The 19,037-nt window shown below is 32.2% G+C and overlaps 2 protein-coding genes across 3 annotated transcripts in view; both read right to left on the bottom strand.

The window, feature by feature from the left end:
- Positions 1 to 4,946, bottom strand: part of LOC111399639 — a 6,169-nt gene extending 1,223 nt beyond the window's left edge. The window contains exons 1-6 of the mRNA XM_023027069.1: positions 4,784 to 4,946; positions 4,503 to 4,553; positions 4,025 to 4,046; positions 3,765 to 3,879; positions 2,243 to 2,275; positions 909 to 1,034 (exon numbers count right to left, since the gene is read on the bottom strand). Coding sequence (XP_022882837.1) covers positions 909 to 1,034; positions 2,243 to 2,275; positions 3,765 to 3,879; positions 4,025 to 4,046; positions 4,503 to 4,553; positions 4,784 to 4,918 — 482 coding nt within the window. The 5' untranslated portion in view covers positions 4,919 to 4,946. The remainder of the gene's footprint in view (positions 1 to 908; positions 1,035 to 2,242; positions 2,276 to 3,764; positions 3,880 to 4,024; positions 4,047 to 4,502; positions 4,554 to 4,783) is intronic.
- Positions 4,947 to 8,873: 3,927 nt separating this feature from the next.
- On the bottom strand, positions 8,874 to 13,017 carry LOC111399641 (lysosomal Pro-X carboxypeptidase). Of its 2 annotated transcripts, XM_023027070.1 has the most exons (10): positions 12,518 to 13,014; positions 11,865 to 12,045; positions 11,404 to 11,537; positions 11,185 to 11,297; positions 10,730 to 10,853; positions 10,481 to 10,636; positions 9,626 to 9,778; positions 9,454 to 9,533; positions 9,270 to 9,319; positions 8,874 to 9,196 (listed from the first exon to the last, which is right to left on the bottom strand). In XM_023027070.1, exons 1-10 carry the CDS (start codon positions 12,896 to 12,898, stop codon positions 9,066 to 9,068), a joined length of 1,503 nt encoding a protein of 500 aa, XP_022882838.1. In that variant the 5' UTR covers positions 12,899 to 13,014; the 3' UTR covers positions 8,874 to 9,065. The 2 variants fall into 2 exon arrangements, with proteins under 2 accessions (XP_022882838.1, XP_022882839.1); XM_023027071.1 differs by lacking the exon at positions 9,270 to 9,319 and having other exon boundaries at positions 8,906 to 9,196; positions 12,518 to 13,017.
- Positions 13,018 to 19,037: the final 6,020 nt, after the last annotated feature.

The raw sequence follows: 19,037 nt of genomic DNA on the forward strand, positions 1-19,037 counted from the left end.
AATCACACCCTGTTCAATAATTTCATTATTACTTCAGTTTATAATAATTTCTGATTTTTATATTAAATAACAAAGTACCTTTTTCTTGCGACTTAGCACACTCTTTTAATTCACATATACATGAAAAATATATATATAGACATTAAAAAAATCCACATGCAGACTCTCTCTCTCTCACACAGCAAATCAGTCATGCTGTGCGTTGGATTCATTTTTAAAAACACTTTACTGAATGCTGCCGACTTTGCGACACTGCAATTGTCTCTGATTAGAAGAATTATACCAGAAACACAGGTATCTTTTTAGCATAACATGGAAATAGGGCTATTGAAGAAGATAGCCCTTATTCTAGATATGCATGGGATCATCTAGATAAATCAGTTTAGGTTTAGATACAAATATAAATTCTTGTAGAACCTTTCAAAGTAAATATATTTCCATTTATCTCACAAAAAATCGATACCTTAAGTTCATGGAAGTTTCTGATTACCTTGTTGCATTTCTTGTTTCTGAATTACATTTAGCTCTCCTTTCTTAATAAGGTAGTCAAGAGGAGAAACTTGAGGTACTGACTCTCATGTCACGAAATGATAGGAGTTACAAATCCATAGTTTTTTATATAAGAAAAAACTCTATTTTTCATTAAATTATGGTGTTTCTCGCAAAAATCCTTCAGCTTGATATTAAATTGCAGGAATGTTACTTATATGTTGTATATATCACCTAAAATCTTAGGTTCATGATAAACATTTTATGTTTTGACTACCTTCTTGTACACTGACTCTGCTATTTCACGTCAGAGAAAGTAGTAAATGAACATTCTTCCATGGCTTCCACTCAAAGGACGATCAAGTGAGATGAATGAATAGAGCACAAAAATTCTAAATTGGCATAGGTAGACTACAAACCTTGCAATAAGAAGCTTTTTCCGAAATAACTGCTCGCCACCACAAGAAAAAGGCCGTCCACCGACAATACTCAACTTTAAATTTGTAAAGTCCAGACATCGATAACCAACATGCTCGCCACCAAGACTGACAGCATACAGTGTATAGTAATTAGCCACAAAATGTTTAGCAGCAGTGTTAATTTAGTCATAGAAATGTCACAAGCCAAAGAACACAGCTAAGTACGTCCCATCTGTAAATGTTCTCTGTTCTTCAATAAGGCACATAACTAGAATAAGCATGATGCACATTACGAAATATAATGGAAATATATCGAGTGAATCCCAGGTTTTTTTTTATCAGAATATTGTATTTCTAGTTTTTATGGTCACACCCCCAAGTTAGGCAACCTTACTATGTATTCAAACGGCAATTTTAGCATTGTCTACTTAAAAGAACAGATAACCAAAATAAAACCATAATAAAAATTAACTAAATAAAATATAAAGCTTGAGGAAGTGGTTATGAATGCTGATCTTAAAGAGATTTAAGTTCCCTGGTATGTGGTTTGTGTAATGTTAGATTGTACAAAGATTCAGCAGACCACCTTGCTTTACGCAGACACTGAGATTGACCAGATATGCTTCATACACCTTCACAAATGCTATCAGAAGTTCAACTACCAAGGTGCAACTTCTCCAGTTAACAAAGGAAAATGGACTGAGAACTTTATCAGAATAGTATCTGTAACTCATAAAACCTAATCCACCCTCTCATTGAGTTAATTATAAATCAAATCACAGCCCCCATGCTGAAGATCACCTTATCAATTTATATGATTCCAAGGGAAGTACAAATTCACAAATCAGACATTAAGCATTAATCTGGTAAGTATGCAAGTCATCGCATTTCCATGTACCCAATTGCTTTTACTAACACGCTAGAAATTTTTATTTACAGAACTTACAATTTAGCTGTCGTTCAAAAGTTTCTAAAGAGGTTACCATTTCTCCATCCATTCTGATAAGTATGCATGAAATGGAAATTTTAAGAGCTCTCTCTTGAGGTCTGTTATTAAAATAAGAAATTCACAAGCCATGGATCTCTTCGCTCAACCTGATTACTACCGGAGCCTGAAAAACTCAACAATGTACAAATTCTTCTCATACATTTCGAAGAGTGCATTTAATTTTCCTTCAACTTCAAAACTCTGCTTTCTACGAAGTGACCAAAATGGGAAATCACGTAAAACCGAACAAAACTGGCTGTGTGAAAAGTAAATCTTAATACAAAATATATCTCAAAATAAATACTAATTATCATTGACAATTTAAAATAGATGCTATTAAACTTACCATTCAAGCTGAAGTTGAACGGCATCTTTTTCCCTATATTGAAAGTAAGATCAGTTACAAAAATTAAAGTGAAGATGTATAAATAAAAAAATAAATAAAAAGTTAATACAGAGAATAAACCATCGTCTAAGAAGGCATTTACCACTAAGAACGCTGACAAACATATAGTTCCATCTTTTACACACCTCTTTTGATAGAGGGAATTTGGAAGGAAGGAGGGTAGAGGAGAGTTAAAGTTTATTTATAATAACAAAAAACTAAGTCTTTTCTACAATAAATTTGGGGAAAGCCTACATTAATCCTTTTCCCCCTCTCGTTTGGTTCATTGCTACATCTAATGGAAATCTAAAGCAACTACCATAGACCATGTGAGCTTTGGTCTAAAAATGAAGTGTGGGAAAAAAAAAAGTAGCAGAAGCATGCAAATCATGTTTATAACTTAGGACTAAACGAAGACGAAAATCAGGAAAAACTACTGCACGGAATATTATTGAATTAAATAAAAAGAATAACCAGAAAAAGATGTCAAGACAATTTAGAATAAAATCAAATCTTATAGTACAATTCCAAACACAGAAGACCTTGAAATACATATACACTAGAAAAGAAATCCCTTCCAGGATCTAACAGCCTAACCAAAAAAAAAAATTCAGCCCAAGGTGCGCAAGATCATTCTTTTTTCATTAATTTTAGCCAGGGTTGGGTGTGTGTGTGTGTGTGTGTATTGGTGGGGGCGGGGGCGGGGGTGTTTCTGGTTTGGGAAAAGGAATTCTCACTTGATGCTGAATGTACTCACACGTGAACTTTCAACCTCTTTATCCCTTTCCCTCCGCTCAACTTTCTAGTTTTCTCAAAGAGCAATACCAAAATGAATATAATGGGTTGCAAACTTTATCCTATATTCAAAGTTTGAATTGATCGAAAATCAAAGAGATTTTGATAGCAATCTGTAACAAAAAGGGAAACTATAGATTTGGGAACTGTATAAAATGCAAGGCATTGTAACTGAATTTTTCCCCTAAAGCAAGGAAGTCAGATGCTTAGACCGTTAATGAGTCAACATCACAATTCCTGGATTGTGCTAACTACAGATTGTAACATGGAAAAATAGTGATGGAACCATTACTGAAGCAATTTAAATCTCCAGATGAATGGCTTTGAAGTTCAAATTAATCTACCTACAAGACCAGAATGTAGATTTAAAGGTTAACCCAAGAATGTCGATTGAGATACTTGCAATTACCGTCATGAAAATGTTAATGAGGTTACAATATTTTACCAGCAAATATTAGAGCTGATGTATTAAAGAATGTGCCGAGCTTTAACACTACTACGTAGAGAGTACAACAGAGAGAAATTTCAAATTGTCAAAATCGGATTTACATTAACTAATCAAATCCACCTTATCCTAATGCACAATAAACATTGTAACTCATCTCCTTTATTTTTCTCCTAAGTACCAACACAATAACACATTTCATACTCACTGCAGATACTCCTATGTGAGTTAAATTAAACTTACCCTACAGAAAACTTCTGAGTGTTCCAGGCATCATGATTTCCCAAAATAATTGCTTTGGAAATTCCAAGATTGGCTATACTTCTAACAAGATCAACGTTCTCATTACCAAAATCACCTGGAGAAGATCCCCAAAGAACAAAGAAAAACAAAAGGACCTGATGAATTCTTGGCATCCCAACAATTGACCTAATCTACAGAAGTAGCAAGAAATACAACGAGAAAGCAGGCGCGCAAATAAGTGGATAAACAGCATCACCTGCCTGTGAACAACACCAGATCCGGCTGCATTATCACACAAAACAAAACAAAAATAGTGAATACAAGAAGAGATATAAAAGCATTTAGAGTAATATTATCCGCAGGCTGAATGGAATTGAATCTAAAAAATTTAATACCCACCAGAAAGCATTTCTAAAATTATTTGCTTCTTTACAATCAATGAGAACTCTATACTACAATTTTTTGAGAGCAGTGAAAACTATATAGAAGCCTTTCTTTTCCCTAATGTCTTCTAACCAAACAAATAGCTTCGACTACCAATCCTCCAGACATAAACTTCAGTAAGTTCAAAAAAAAATTTAAAATGACAATTGAAGAAAACTAGAGGAAATATATATTTGTATCATTGTATGTATATATAACGCAGAGTAACGCATACATAATCTAATAGTTGCCTTTACATGCAACGCAAGTAAAAAAAAATATTGGAGGAAGAAAAGGAAACTGGCAATAAACTACCTTCAACAGTTGTAGCGCCTTTGAATCTTCTTCCAGACTCCAATCATCATGCTTCAAAAAAATTTGACAAAAATTAAACAAATTACATCAGATAAAATATCTTATACTAATAATTAATCCTACAATAGCTTTAAAAACACAAATTAATCATATTATATATACGGAATTACAATTTTGCCAATACATAGGGAAACATGTATACGTATACGTATAACTAAAGTATAAGAATGTGTGAGTGACTGTCTGTTGGGGAGGCGGGGAGGGAGAGAATAAGAGCTTACAACGTCGCCAACGACAGCGATTCGGACGGAGCTAGCCATGGAAAAGTGGCTTCCGTTGAGTTTAGACGGCTGATGAGAAGAGGAGATTCCACAGCGAAATGAGGGCGCGTGTAGCCACATACAATTGCAGAACATTGTATTGTACAGTTCACCTTCCAACTGTTTTGAATTTTCCCAGCCGATAATTTCAATTTATTTTAATTCACTTCTTATGTTCTCAAGTCAAAAAGGAAAATTATCTAAATTTCATTTTAGCTACAATATGACACCTAGTTAAGAAAAAGCTCACCTAGTGTAACTAAAAACAGTTGTGGTATGTGTATAATCGAGGTTGACAAACTCAATTAACAATTAGACACATGGGAGGGGGACTACGCTGAATAAAAAAATCATGAATCTCCTTTCTTATGAGTACATTGTCTACCCCGATTGTACAAGAAGAATAATTCAACTAAAAATGAGATTTTTAATAGATTTTAATAAAAATCGATGGTTGAAACGTTGTTGATTCTATAAAATTAAATTTTAACTTAAGGCATGTTCGGTAGTGTGGTATGTGTATAATCGGGGTTGACAAACCCAATTGACAATTAGACACATGGGAGGGGGACTACGCTAAATAAAAAAATCATAAATCCCCCTTCTTATGAGTACATTGTCAACCCCGATTATACAAGAAGAATAATTCAACTAAAAATGAGATTTTTAATAAATTTTGATAAAAATCGATGGTTGAAACGTTGTTCATCCTATAAAATTAAATTTTAACTTAAGGCATGTTCGGTAGTGTGGTATGTGTATAATCGGGGTTGACAAACCCAATTGACAATTAGACACATGAGAGAGGGACTACGCTGAATAAAAAAATCATGAATCCCCCTTCTTATGAGTACATTGTCAACCCCGATTGTACAAGAAGAATAATTCAACTAAAAATGAGATTTTTAATAGATTTTGATAAAAATCGATGGTTGAAACGTTGTTCATCCTATAAAATTAAATTTTAACTTAAGGCATGTTCGGTAGTGTGGTATGTGTATTATCGGGGTTGACAAACCCAATTGACAATTAGACACATGGGAGGGGGACTACGCTGAATAAAAAAATCATGAATCCCCTTCTTATGAGCACATTGTCAATCCTGATTGTACACGAAGAATAATTCATCTAAAAATGAGATTTTTAATAGATTTTGATAAAAATCGATGATTGAAACGTTGTTAATCCTATAAAATTAAATTTGAACTTAAGGCATGTTCGGTATTGTGGTATGTGTATAATCGGGGTTGACAAACCCAAATGACAATTAGACACATGGGAGGGGGACTACGCTGAATAAAAAAATCATGAATCCCCCTTCTTATGAGCACATTGTCAATCCCGATTGTACAAGAAGAATAATTCATCTAAAAATGAGATTTTTAATAGATTTTGATAAAAATCGATGATTGAAACGTTGTTGATCCTATAAAATTAAATTTGAACTTAAGGCATGTTCGGTATTGTGGTATGTGTATAATCGGGGTTGACAAACCCAAATGACAATTAGACATATGGGAGGGGGACTACGCTGAATAAAAAGATCATGAATCCCCCTTTTTATGAGCACATTGTCAACCCTGATTGTACAAGAAGAATAATTCAACTAAAAATGAGATTTTAATAGATTTTGATAAAAATCGATGGTTGAAACGTTGTTGATCTTATAAAATTAAATTTTAACTTAAGGCATGTTTGGTAGTGTGGTATGTGTATAATTGGGGTTGACAAACCCAATTGACAATTAGACATATGGGAGGGGACTACGCTAAATAAAAAAAAATCATGAATCCCCCTTCTTATGAGCACATTGTCAACCTCGATTGTACAAGAAAAATAATTCAACTAAAAATGAGATTTTTAATAGATTTTGATCAAAATTGATGGTTGAAACGTTGTTGATCCTATAAAATTAAATTTTAACTTAAGGTATGTTCAGTAATGATTATGAGAATTATTTTTGTATCATTAAAGAGAAAATTGGGTCTCACGTATGAGTGAAAAAGTCAAAAATGACGATTAAAATATTGAAATAATAATCAAAAATTGATTTTTTTAGGGTGAAAAATCGCAACCAAACGGGGCTTAAAATTTTGTTATTAGTCACACCAAATAGGAACAAAGTGTAAATATACACCCGCTACATAAAAGAATTCAAATACGTAGATGAGTGGGAGTTTACCTCATAAACAAGTTCAATGGATTATTCTTTGTACGACACGTATATGTAGAAGTTTATATAATGGTTTACATATATATCATAGAGTGGAATATGATTAGATCACAATTTTTTAAGCAAATTAAAAATAATAATTATAAATAAATAAAGTCCTTTCCCACTCTCTTTTTACACCTCATCTGTACGTAAACCATATGTAATTGCTTAGGTACAAATATCACTATTCTTATTCTAATTGTAAGTGTAAATTCTATTCATCATCACATATAGTGGCTATCGATAGAAATTATTGCTCAATGATTTAAGATTCTAATAGAAATATCATCGACTCCGAAATTTAAAAGGCAAATCCTTTTTTTTTTTCCAATTTGAATTAAGGGATTTAAATATTTTAGTCATCATTATTTTATAAGTCTATTTGGTGTAGAATAAGATCTCCAAGAAATCTCGAATTAAAGTTATGGATCCACAACTTTTGATTAGAACACCATTAACTTTTATAAAAATTTATTAAAAATCCGATCTTAATCTATGTCAAACAGAGACTAAATTATAATGAACTAATGTGTCTAGCACAAGCCACATTGTTGGGGAACAACACCAAGCATGGACTGAAAAGCGTCCCTAAGCAGGGGTCTCAAGTAGCATAAAGTTTTGTGTATGCATTTCTTCGTTTGTTTTTTTTTTTTTTTTTCCTCGGGAGAACAGATATTTGATACTTTCATAAGTTAAGGGTCTATTTGACACAACTGTTGTGAGTAAAGCTTCTAATAGTAGAGTTTTAGTGGTAAAGCTTTTAATAAAAAGTCAATGATTGTTTGATTGTGAATCTATCCAAAAAGTGTTTTTTGTTATAAATTTTATATTTATTTAATTGGGTTAGAAGTTGGAAAGTTTATGTGTGCCTATGTTGACGATTTTGAAATTTAATTAAATGTAAATATTAATTTTCCTAAAATCTTAACTGGAGCATTTTAGAGAAGCTCGAAATTTGGGCATCTATAAAATAAATTTTTTAAGTTTTTTTTTTGTCAAAAAATATATTTTGACTTTGGCCAAGTAATCAATAAATGAAACAAAAGCACTTTTGACCTCCAAAAGTGTTTTTTAATTTTGTAAAGCCTTCCAAACACACTCTTAAAACACTAGTTATCTGTGAACACAATAAGGATGTGTTTGAGCCATATAATTTTGAAAAATGTATTTTTTTTAAAAGAATGCTGCTCAAACAGAGCCTACATTAACTCTAAACACATGTATGCACACAAGTAACAAAAGTTATATTTGCTCCATTCGATTAAGTTGCTTACGAGCACGTTTTTTAACAATAATGCAGAGACAACAAGTGGCAAATGGAGCCAACAAACATGAGCTCCCACATTGATTTGAAGTAATGCCAAGCCATGTCGATGAGAGCCCGCAACCTCCGAGGTATGTATCATGTATGTGAAACTTTTCCCTTGACATTTAAGGCTAAACATGCTCTAAGTAGCGTCATATACGTGCTATATAAGTTCAAATATAGTGTGGGAGTAAATATTTTGAAATAAAAAACATTGAAATAGATAATGAAAAATTTATGAAACATCGCAAGATAATTCAACGCTCTTATCGCTAAATGAACAAAGTATCCATACTTTGCATATTTTAGGTTGATTGAAAAGCATTGATAAATAGTTTTGTTTATAAATAGATAGAAATGAGCAGTAAATAAGTGAGCAATACTAGTGAGTCTCACAAAACATGCGAATCATAATTGGTTTGACCGTTGATAAACGGTTTATAAATACTCTAGAATCCATGTCTTATTTGCTGACTCGGCATATATATTATGGATTTGTGCAATTATAGTGCAAGAATGAACAAGGATTATCAGAGTCTATTTAATATTTCTTGTTATATTATTGTAGAATTCAACTCATTTCACCATAAACTAATTTGTTGAAGTGCATAAGAATCCATTCTATATACTGCTGGTTCAGTTTTGTGCAGTTTTTCTTTCCAATTCAGACCAAAATACAAAGCGCGATTTATTTTATACCTTAACAACAACTTAAATACTTTTTATTCTTGCTTCATATCTTGAATGTAATCTGCTATCCACTTCTGAATGATTTCCACTTCTTGCTTTCTCTGATTGACGAGCCAGTCGGGATCTTTTCTAGTTGCAGAACGCAAATCGGTATGGTGTGCTCCTGATTTAACACAAATTTTAGCCAAAATCAAATCTTGTCTTTCAACTTAACGAGGGTATAAAGATTTATTTACCTTTCTCGGCCACTAAGGCCACAATGCTGCTTGATATGTTCTTCAGCACACTGAATCCATCCATTTGAAATATGTCAGTTTCTCAAAAGATTTTTCTATTTGGAGTTTCGTACCTTTGCGTACGAGTATACATGGAAGAAATTACAGAATCTCGAGGTATTTGAAATTAATTACTTCGACTGACCTGCCTCTGCTCCATGGATCTTGCAATCCATTGGAGAAAATGATGTTGCTACCAAACCTTTTGAGTACTTGTTCAATCATCTATTCAGACAATTCTTATTGTAAATAAGAGCAAAATTGAGAAAAATGCGCGAGAAATTACAATTTGAACACCAAAGATCTGAAAAACTCACAGTTCCTCCGAATTCAGTGGTGATCCAGTGTGGACGTGGCGCAACTCCAAATTGTTTCTTGCAACCCTCTGCATTCTCTTTGTAACTGAACGAAGATGGAGGAAACATGCTCTCATTTGTAACCACCATTGGCATAACCATCTCTGTACATGCCTAAACAATCAATTTTTTAGAGAAATCATGAGCTTGAACACATAAAAATTCGATCTTTACAACTTTCTAAATGGTTCGACCAACTACTATGTACCAGAAAACTAATATTTGTCCTTCATTGAAGCCTTCAATCAATCCTTCAGAAACTATGTTTATAAACTTAAAGAAGTATTTTCTCCCAAACATTCAAATAGTGTGGATGAATTTCTCGAAAATTGCTAGATAGAATGGATGCAAATTAGCCCAACTTTGTGCACGGTAACTCTAATGCGTGTTTGGTATGCTTTTGGATAGTATAATGAATCTTTCTTAATCTTGTCAAATACTATTCAATCCTCATACCAAACATGCAAAAAGCAGATTGCACAAACTCATGTAGTACTCGGCATGAAAATAACCTAATCCTGACCTGGTGAAATTGAATCAGGCTCCAGCGCTTCAGAACAATATTTCAAGGATAATGATTTTCTGCACTGTTTTCTTCTTTATAGTTCTGTACGTATTAGATGGAAGAAATAGGGAAATTCCTCTCACTTTCACTTCCATAAAATAAGAACTTAAGTCCAGAACAATGTTTCAAGTATAATTGATTTGTTACTGTATTTTTAAACAGAAGAAAATAGAGAAATTCCTTCTGTGCAAAAAAAAAGTGATGCTAGAACTGAATCATGTGCTTGACTGCCTTAATTTTAAATTTTCTACCTGCCAGTTCCAACCACTTAGTCCATGTTCATCAGTTTCATCTTCTAGCTTGAAGCACTTTTCTGTTTGTGAATAATTGTAATATAAGCTTGCAGCTGCGAAAGCCCTGCTGAGCTTTGTGGATTGTGGTGAGGATCCATCAATAATTTTGCACATCTTCATCGAAAAAAAGAAAATAATTATATTGAGAAATTAAAATATGGTTCAAGCTAATTTGCTCTCAGCATGCATAAAAAGTTTAGATTGTACCTCTTCTACTGGATAAGCAGGCAATGGCATCAAAAAATTAGCTTCTGTTGGGTAATTCACCATTGCCGTGTAAACAAAAGCCTCCCATAGCCAGTCACGTGCAGAATTAATTGAATGAACTTGCCTGAAATTCGACGTCCAAGTTATTTATTGCAATGATTTTGTTTCCACAATCAACTGAGTCATTTGAACGTCGGATAGGAATGGACACTAATAAACAAGATTTTAACTTCTTTAATCCACGAATGTTAAAAGGTGACAGGTCCTAAAGAGAAACAAAGTGAGGAGAACTAGTTTTCTCAATTTCCCCCTTTCCATTTTCTCTTATGCTCTTCAACACGACATTCAAAAGACATTATGAATAGATTTTGGGACCATTGTCAAGAAAGGGTAGTAATAGACTGTTCTTACAACCTTAAACATGATCTATGTTTTCTTCTCTTTTTGGGACTTACTTGCAAGCTCTGAAATGCCTGCTGATTTCAGCCAGCCCTTCGTTGTTTGTTGATATAGAGTTCAATTCAGCCCAACTACCCTTTATCACCTCATAGCAATTTAAGCTTGCATCCTGCCCAACACCAATGAGTTTTTATAAATATACGTTAATTTTCTTTAATCTTTTCCCAAGGGTGAAATGGGCTTTTTCATCATTAATTTAGCTTTCTTTCACAGACCTTATAATCCTGGGAAACTGCATCATAGAAGCTAGACCATGGAGTAATGTCATCAAACTGCAAAATTGGGGCTGAAGATGCCAATGCTCCAATGGCTATGTGGGGATATTTAAGTCTAAACCAAGCTGCAAGCACTGGAAGTACAAATAATTCATTATTGGCAGGTTTGATTATGAGTACTACCATTAGACATTATTTTCAAAGAAACAGGAATCAAAATCTTTTTTATTATACTTGATGTCTAGTCAGATCGAGCATAGCTTACGTACCAAAGTGCAAAAATAAAACACAACTAATCATCAGAAGTGATTGCAACCAATGATAAAGTTTACAAATTCTATCTTATCTTAATGTCATATGAAAACAAAAGTTCACAATAAAGTATCCATTCTTTAAATCATGTCAATATCAACAATAAGGTCATAAGATAAAGTTTGAAAGGAATCTTTAAGGTGACATACTTCCACCATAGGACCCTCCAAAGACTACAACTGGGGATGCCTCAGAAGATAGATTATGCTTCAAACTTCTTATCAAGACTGCATAATCAGCCAGCGCTTGCTGTGAATTCAAGTACCCCAATGTCTTTGCAGACCTGTAAGAATGCTTCCCAAATGGCATTGATTCTCCATAAAACCTATGCTGGAAATTAATGGAAAAGTAAATTTCTAGCTTCAATTTTGAACTTGTGGAAAAACCCTTCTTTCAATCACAAAATATCAAAATCTGCTTTCAATCAATAAAAAGGAAAAATATAACTTAGATAAGAAACTTTGCATGAAAAGACTGTTTGAGCTACTTGGAAATATTGAAATTGGCTTTAGAGGAAGTTGTTATGGATTACGCTTTAATCACAATTTCGAATTCAATAATAATAAAAAAATAAAAAATAAAAAAAGGAAATCGAAATTTGTTAGTAGTCTAGTCTCAATGAGAAAATTATGACTACTGGCAGGTGCAGTTTTCATGTAAAGAATATTAAGACGGCCTAATACTCTTGAGAAGAGAAGTCTAAACTATGATTAGGCCTAAACTTAAACAATTGCTTGTGATTGCAGCCATTCCCCGAAAGGGAGAACTCGACTGAAAGGGGATAAGGAAGAAAATTTGGTACCTCAATGAAGACTAGGAGAGCATGAAACTTAGGAGCAATATCAAGCATGAAGCCAGTATTGGCAGCAAACCAATCAATATCTCCTTCATTGCCTGTATACACAAATATGGGGGCTCCTTTGTGCCAGTACTGGCTATTTATCAGATACTTCTGATAGAATATTTTGTAACTCTTTGGTTGAAATGTGAAGTGGTCTAAAACCTGAGGGAAATACTGGGATTTGTAAGGTATCTTTGGCTTCACAGTTTTGCCATTCTTCTTCAATGAAGACTGGTAAATTCCTGGAAAATACACTGATTCCACTTCTGCTAAAGTAAAAGCACAGAGAAGTAGCAAGAGAATGGATGAAAATGAAGGTAATTCCATTGCTTCTTTTTTCATTTTTTCTCCTGTGTGTGCACAGTGTGTGTTTTGAAGAGGTCAATAATACTGTTCTGACAACCTTGACGTTGGCTTTTGTTGAAATTTAGTTGAAAGTGATCATCATTTTGGATGAATGTTGAAATTTGGAGCTTTTGAAAATCACATTGAATGATTTAACACGAACTAGAGGCTCCTAGTGCTTACAGCTGGCACCTTGTTTGGCAATAGTAAGGAGCTGAAGTTGTTCTTTTGTCATATACGGAGAAAATGGCTTGTGATTTTTCAGTTTCTGCAGTGTTTTGAATGCTGAAGTAAAATACTTCGTATGGTGCAAAAACTGCATAAAAATCTTATTGGGATCGATCGCAGCTCAACTTTCGATTACACAAACTCGTTTTGAGTTTTAGACGAATTGGACATACTGTCTTGAAAAGCCATTTTATATGTATATATCGAATTTTACCTTCATTTCTTAATTATTCAATGATAAAAGATTTGTTTTTGTTGATAATTATCATTAATTCTTGGCAAAGTGTTGTTCAAAAGTTGGTTTGATTTAGTAATATCAAAATGATTTCAACTCTCACCCAAAACCCCCAAAATAAAAGCAAAAAAGGTAGAAATAAAGAAATTCATAGATAATTTTTGTGGAAATATAAACATATAAAATACTAAAATTCATTCTATTCTCTACGCGCTCCCATTTGGCCTCCATTATTTGCCCATTTTTTATTCTCATTCTCAGAATTAGTAATCCCCACACTTGTATATCTTGGTGCAATCTGACATTTGTCTTGACTTTTCAATAGATGTTTTCCTTAAATTTCTCAAACTGCACTTGACATGTTCTTGTGGAGCATTGTATCAATTGTAGAGTGTAATTGAGAGTAATTTGTCCAATACATTTTCAACGATACAATTATGGGAAATTGAAGTATGACAAATCAAGTACCATTTCTTATTTTTTATTGATTCTTTCACCGTGTAATAATGAGATTTGGAAAAAAAAAATTTCATGTGCTCCAAACGAATGCATGATAAAATCTAACCACCACTCTTTTTGTTATAAAAATAAAAAAAATAAAAAATAAAAATTCTTGGTGTAGACATTTGATAAAAATGAAATATAAAAATTTAACATTGAAGACAGAAAATAAAAAACAAAAAAGACAGAAAATATAGCAAATAAAAATTATAAAATCTAGAATTTCGTGTGAATATGATAAGAGTAAATATTTCTAGAATAACATCACGTACTTATATATAATCGGTCTTATATTGAAGAGACTTATATTTTTATTTTTATTTTTATTTTTATTTTTTGGCACACTTTCATAAAGAACACAACAGTGAATTCTTATGACGTCCTCTCTTTTCTTGTAGAAGTGAAACTATAATAAACCATATTTTCGATATTTTAGTCAACATATTTCTATAAAATATAGTCACTACATACGTAGTAGTAAGAAATAATTTTTGTTGAAAATAATTGCAGTGGAATCCTTACAAACTTAATGAGATTAACTTTTCATTATATATGTCACACTTAACATGAAATACATATGCAAATATCATCATAGTAACCATGTGTGTGTGTGTGTGAAATGCACCTTGACATTTAGTCCCTGTTTGATTTTCATTATTTCAAAATTCTTTATTTTATATATTCATTTTTAACTACACATAATTTTGTTTTCCAAATATAAAGAGAATAAGAGATTTTTGACAACTCGTTTAGTACTCAATCCTTAGCAGGAAATGCTATTTGTACAACATTTGAAGCAGCGTAATAAAGGTCCTGGTCTTGGAAGCTTGACACCTTCCCCATGAGATAATCATAGATCTGCCGTGGTTTCTTTGCCAAGGTATAAACAATAAAATATTCTACTCATAAATTCAAAAAAATTTCCTAGCTTTTAACAACTGATTCTCCAAAAATTTACTATTCAAAACTTTGTTTTTGCCAAATAATGGCCATCAAACATGGGTTAAGTTATCTTGTTATAATATATTTTTCAATTGTCGTCCATACAGTGTCGATCCTGACTATAGGTGGAATGGGCAATACCTCGTTTTGGAGAGGGGCCCCCAAAAAATTACTGTATATTTTATAAAAAAATCACAAGCAAGATAAAGTCGAATGCAATCAACCAAGCTAACTCGTCTGTCAAATTAGCAAACATGCTTATTTGTAATCAAAATGTCCATTAGATTAGTCACTCTTTATTTTGTAGAAGTACATAAAGTTTATTTGATTGTTTAATAGGCTTTGAGGAAAAAATTGTAGCTCCTCTTCTTAATAATACAAATTTCCATAAAAAATGATTTTCTTGTATCTTCTCATTATGTTGAGCATTGAAATAGGCACAAGAAGACAGAGAGCTTTAAGCTCAATGCATCATTTTATTTCCTTTATTCTCTCAAACACCTCAGACCTCTTCCTATTCTTGGGCCCATTTGCAGCAAAGGAAAAAATTTCTCTCTTTCAATCATTCTTATACCAAGAGGCTCAACCATATCATCAAGTGCGTTAGCAGTAACAAGTACCGTGTGCTTCGTTCCTCCACTTTCTTCAGTTTAAAAAACTTGTTAAAATATTTTTTTTAAAAAAATAATAAAAAAATAAATTGACCCCACAAAGTCGGGCAAAGTTCAACTAAATATTTATTTGATGAAGAATTTGAAAACTAGAAGGTTCATGGTGAAGATAATAGGAATAGAAAGCATGAAAAATTAATGGATCACAAGCAAGAAAATATGGAGAATGAAGAAAATAGAAATGAACAATCTGAAGATATTAATTTAAAATGTGTGCCTTCACATTTAGACATTAGTAATCCATGAAATTAAAAAACTATTGATCAAAATTCGATAGAATTGTTAATGAAGAGTGGTCCCTTTAGGGAGAATGCTTATACTTTTCCTAAAGATTTCAAAAATTGGCATTTCTCTTTTACATATTATTTTTGGTATTTATCAATAAGATGAGTGATAGAAATGGTTGGTCTACTCAATTTCTTTTGATAAATTATTTTGCTTTTGTAGCAAGTTGTTGTAAGCAAGAATGAAACAATAATCAATTAGCTAATGAAAAATAAATTATTGGAAAAATCCTACTTTTAGACTTAAAAGTCAGCCCCTGTTTGGCCCTCATTAAATTAAAATTCATCTTTCTCTCTTTTCTTGTTAACCAAATATTTTTCAATAAAATAATATTACTTGTCAACCTAAAATTTTTTCGTATTTTTTAACCACACATTCTCCAAAAAATTACTATTTCCCTCATTATAATTTGAAATAATAGAGCTCAAACGGAGGCTCGTATTCTGCATAACATGAGAAGATGGGTTGAACTGAGAATGAGATTACAACATAATTTAGTAATAGATAAAACTGTGCAAAATTTAATCAACAAAGATAGAGGATGCTGGAGAGAGGTTTTGTGGGGATATTTCTATCGTTATTTGATGAAGTTTACACTTAACCAATAATGTCACATGAAAAGTTGAATGGATGATAATGATGTTTACTGAGAAAAATTTCTATAACATATGGGTGATGTTACATGTACATCAGGGCATCCATAACGGTGTCCACCCCCCATATGGACTGAGATCGACTTTCAATAAAATATAATTTATTCGAAGTAGGTCCCCCTCCATGTGAAAATGGTGGACACCGTTATGGACACCACATTATGTAAAAATAGCATATTCCATTACATATTGATTGTAATAATATAATATTTTATTTTCTATCAAAAATTATAGAAGAGTACATTTAAGTTTAGACATTTGAAAGCTTTTTATTATTGTTTTTGTAACTTTGAATATTTTAAATAAATAAACATTTATTTTTTATTAAATATTTTTTATATTTATAAGTGCCCTATATTTGAAATTGACATAAGGTCCCAAAAATCTCATGGTTGGCCTGCGTCCATATAAATACTCATTAAACAACTACTACACAAATGCTAATTTCATTTATGGTAGAATTACAATAATATTTTTCATTATTAAAATTTCGATTACAAACTATCGTCTCTATAAAAGAAAGCAACTCTAGCCCAAAAAAAAAAAATGTTGTTGAAATTTTGACAAAAGTAGTCCATATGTCCTTCTATAGCATATTTTTGAAAAGCTTAATAGAATCTATCTATACTCGTTTGAAAGATTTGAGAACGACAACTTTTATCTAAAAGAAAAATAATAAGAAGAAGAAGAAGAATTAGAAATCGCAATAGGAAAGGAAGAGTATGTTTTGTCTCTTTAAAATTATTCTCGCATAAAATTATTCTCATTACCATTCACGCCTTTAATAGCCGACTTTTAGGTAAAATGTTCTGTGGGCCTATGAATATGAATTAGAAAATTTATTTCCAAAAGTGAAACTTAAAACAAAATAGATTTTGAAATGAAATTCAAAGAAATTAACGTATTTGTTGTGGCAATACGAACTAAGAACCTTGTGATCCAATAAAGTGTAACCTAAAATTCTTTTAACATTTTTGTGTAATTTTTTCTCAGTATCAATACGCATATATTCTGTTCTTTTGATCTACGTAACATAAAAATGAACATCGATATTTATTATACTCTATTCTTTGGTCTATTGCCATAAATATAAGCCCTTGTTTAAGCCCCATTTTTCTATCAAAATTCATTATTCAACAGTGATTTAACATCATTTTAATACACATTTTCAATAAAATAATATTACACAAAAATTCAAAACTTTTCTTTATTTTTTAACCACACATCTTCCATCATAACACTATTTGAAAATGCATTTTTTTAAAGAAAATAAGGCTCAAACAACCCCTAATATCGTAAATAAAAAAGGAAAACTAATATTATCTGAGATTTCATTGGTCCTTTAAACATGTAATAAACATTTCTACATTCCATAATGGAAAGGAAATACAATAAATAATACAGATGTTACAGGGTTTGTCTATACGCAATTACGTATATTAGCGCCGCACAAAATAACTGCGAAATTGCAAACCGAATCGAAGTCATTGGTTTGAAACCGCTCGTTTGGGTCCACGTGGATTCGCAATTTTTTCTTCGAAACCGAACCAAACCGTTTTAAAATGGTTTGGTTTAGATTTTAATTTTAAAAAATCGCACAAAACCAAACCAAATCGCACTTTTTTAATTATATATATATATATATATAGAAGAGAAGAATTTACAGGTTAGAACTCTCCATTGTTGTAGATGATGGGATGGATAATTATTGATTAGGGAAGATGGTTTGTTAAATATGGCCAATTTTTATAATTGTGAACCTTTTATCTTAGACTATTTTTTCTTTTATATCAGGCCCACTGTCCACTCATTTAGGAGGGAAAAAAAAAAAAACTAAGCAAAGTAAAACCCTTTATATTCCCCACCCATTCCCCAACACGGGTATGCCATTGAAGACAAGGTCTGGCTACTGTCGTCGAACTCGAAGCTCCCTTTCGGTTTGCGTATGCCCCCATCAAGGTAAATGCCACAACTTTGTTGCATGTGTTGATCCCTCTCAATTTTGTGGCTGTTTAAGTTGATACGCAAAAAAAAGAAGGAAAAAAAAAAAGGAACGAGAGATCGACTTACTGCAACGCTATGAATGCATATGGCCCTAGCAAACCCTTTCCAGGCTGGGAATTTTAAGCAAATCAAGAGCTTTTTTAAATTTACTGAAATATTTGGGGATTTCATAAATGCCTTTCCAGGTGTTGGGGTTCAATTTTTATATATTTATTTCAGCAATAAAGCAAAATCCAAGCAAAGGATTGGACAGATTTGTCTGAACTTTATACATTATTATGTTTCTTGAATAATGAAAAATCGACCAATGTAAGAAAATATATTTTAAACAACAAACTTGTTTTTTTCTTGCGCGTTGACCAATGTTCCACTAAACATGGGCTTGAAATATTTTAATCCATCATGTTTTGACTGTTGACAAGAATGAGTCATAAGGAGAATAAAGAATGACTGTTGAGCAATGTTCCACTAAATTTTTGCACACCTCAAAATAAAAAATTGAATGTCACGCTTTATTATAAGCCATTGCAAAAAAAATTAATGAAGCTACTCATGTGTAAGAGAAATATGGCCATGATCCTCTTGCGTTGTCGGGTCTACCATCTAATGACAGATGT

Source organism: Olea europaea, chromosome 9 (genome assembly GCF_002742605.1).
Source record: "Olea europaea var. sylvestris chromosome 9, O_europaea_v1, whole genome shotgun sequence".
Classification (NCBI taxonomy): Eukaryota; Viridiplantae; Streptophyta; class Magnoliopsida; order Lamiales; family Oleaceae; genus Olea; species Olea europaea.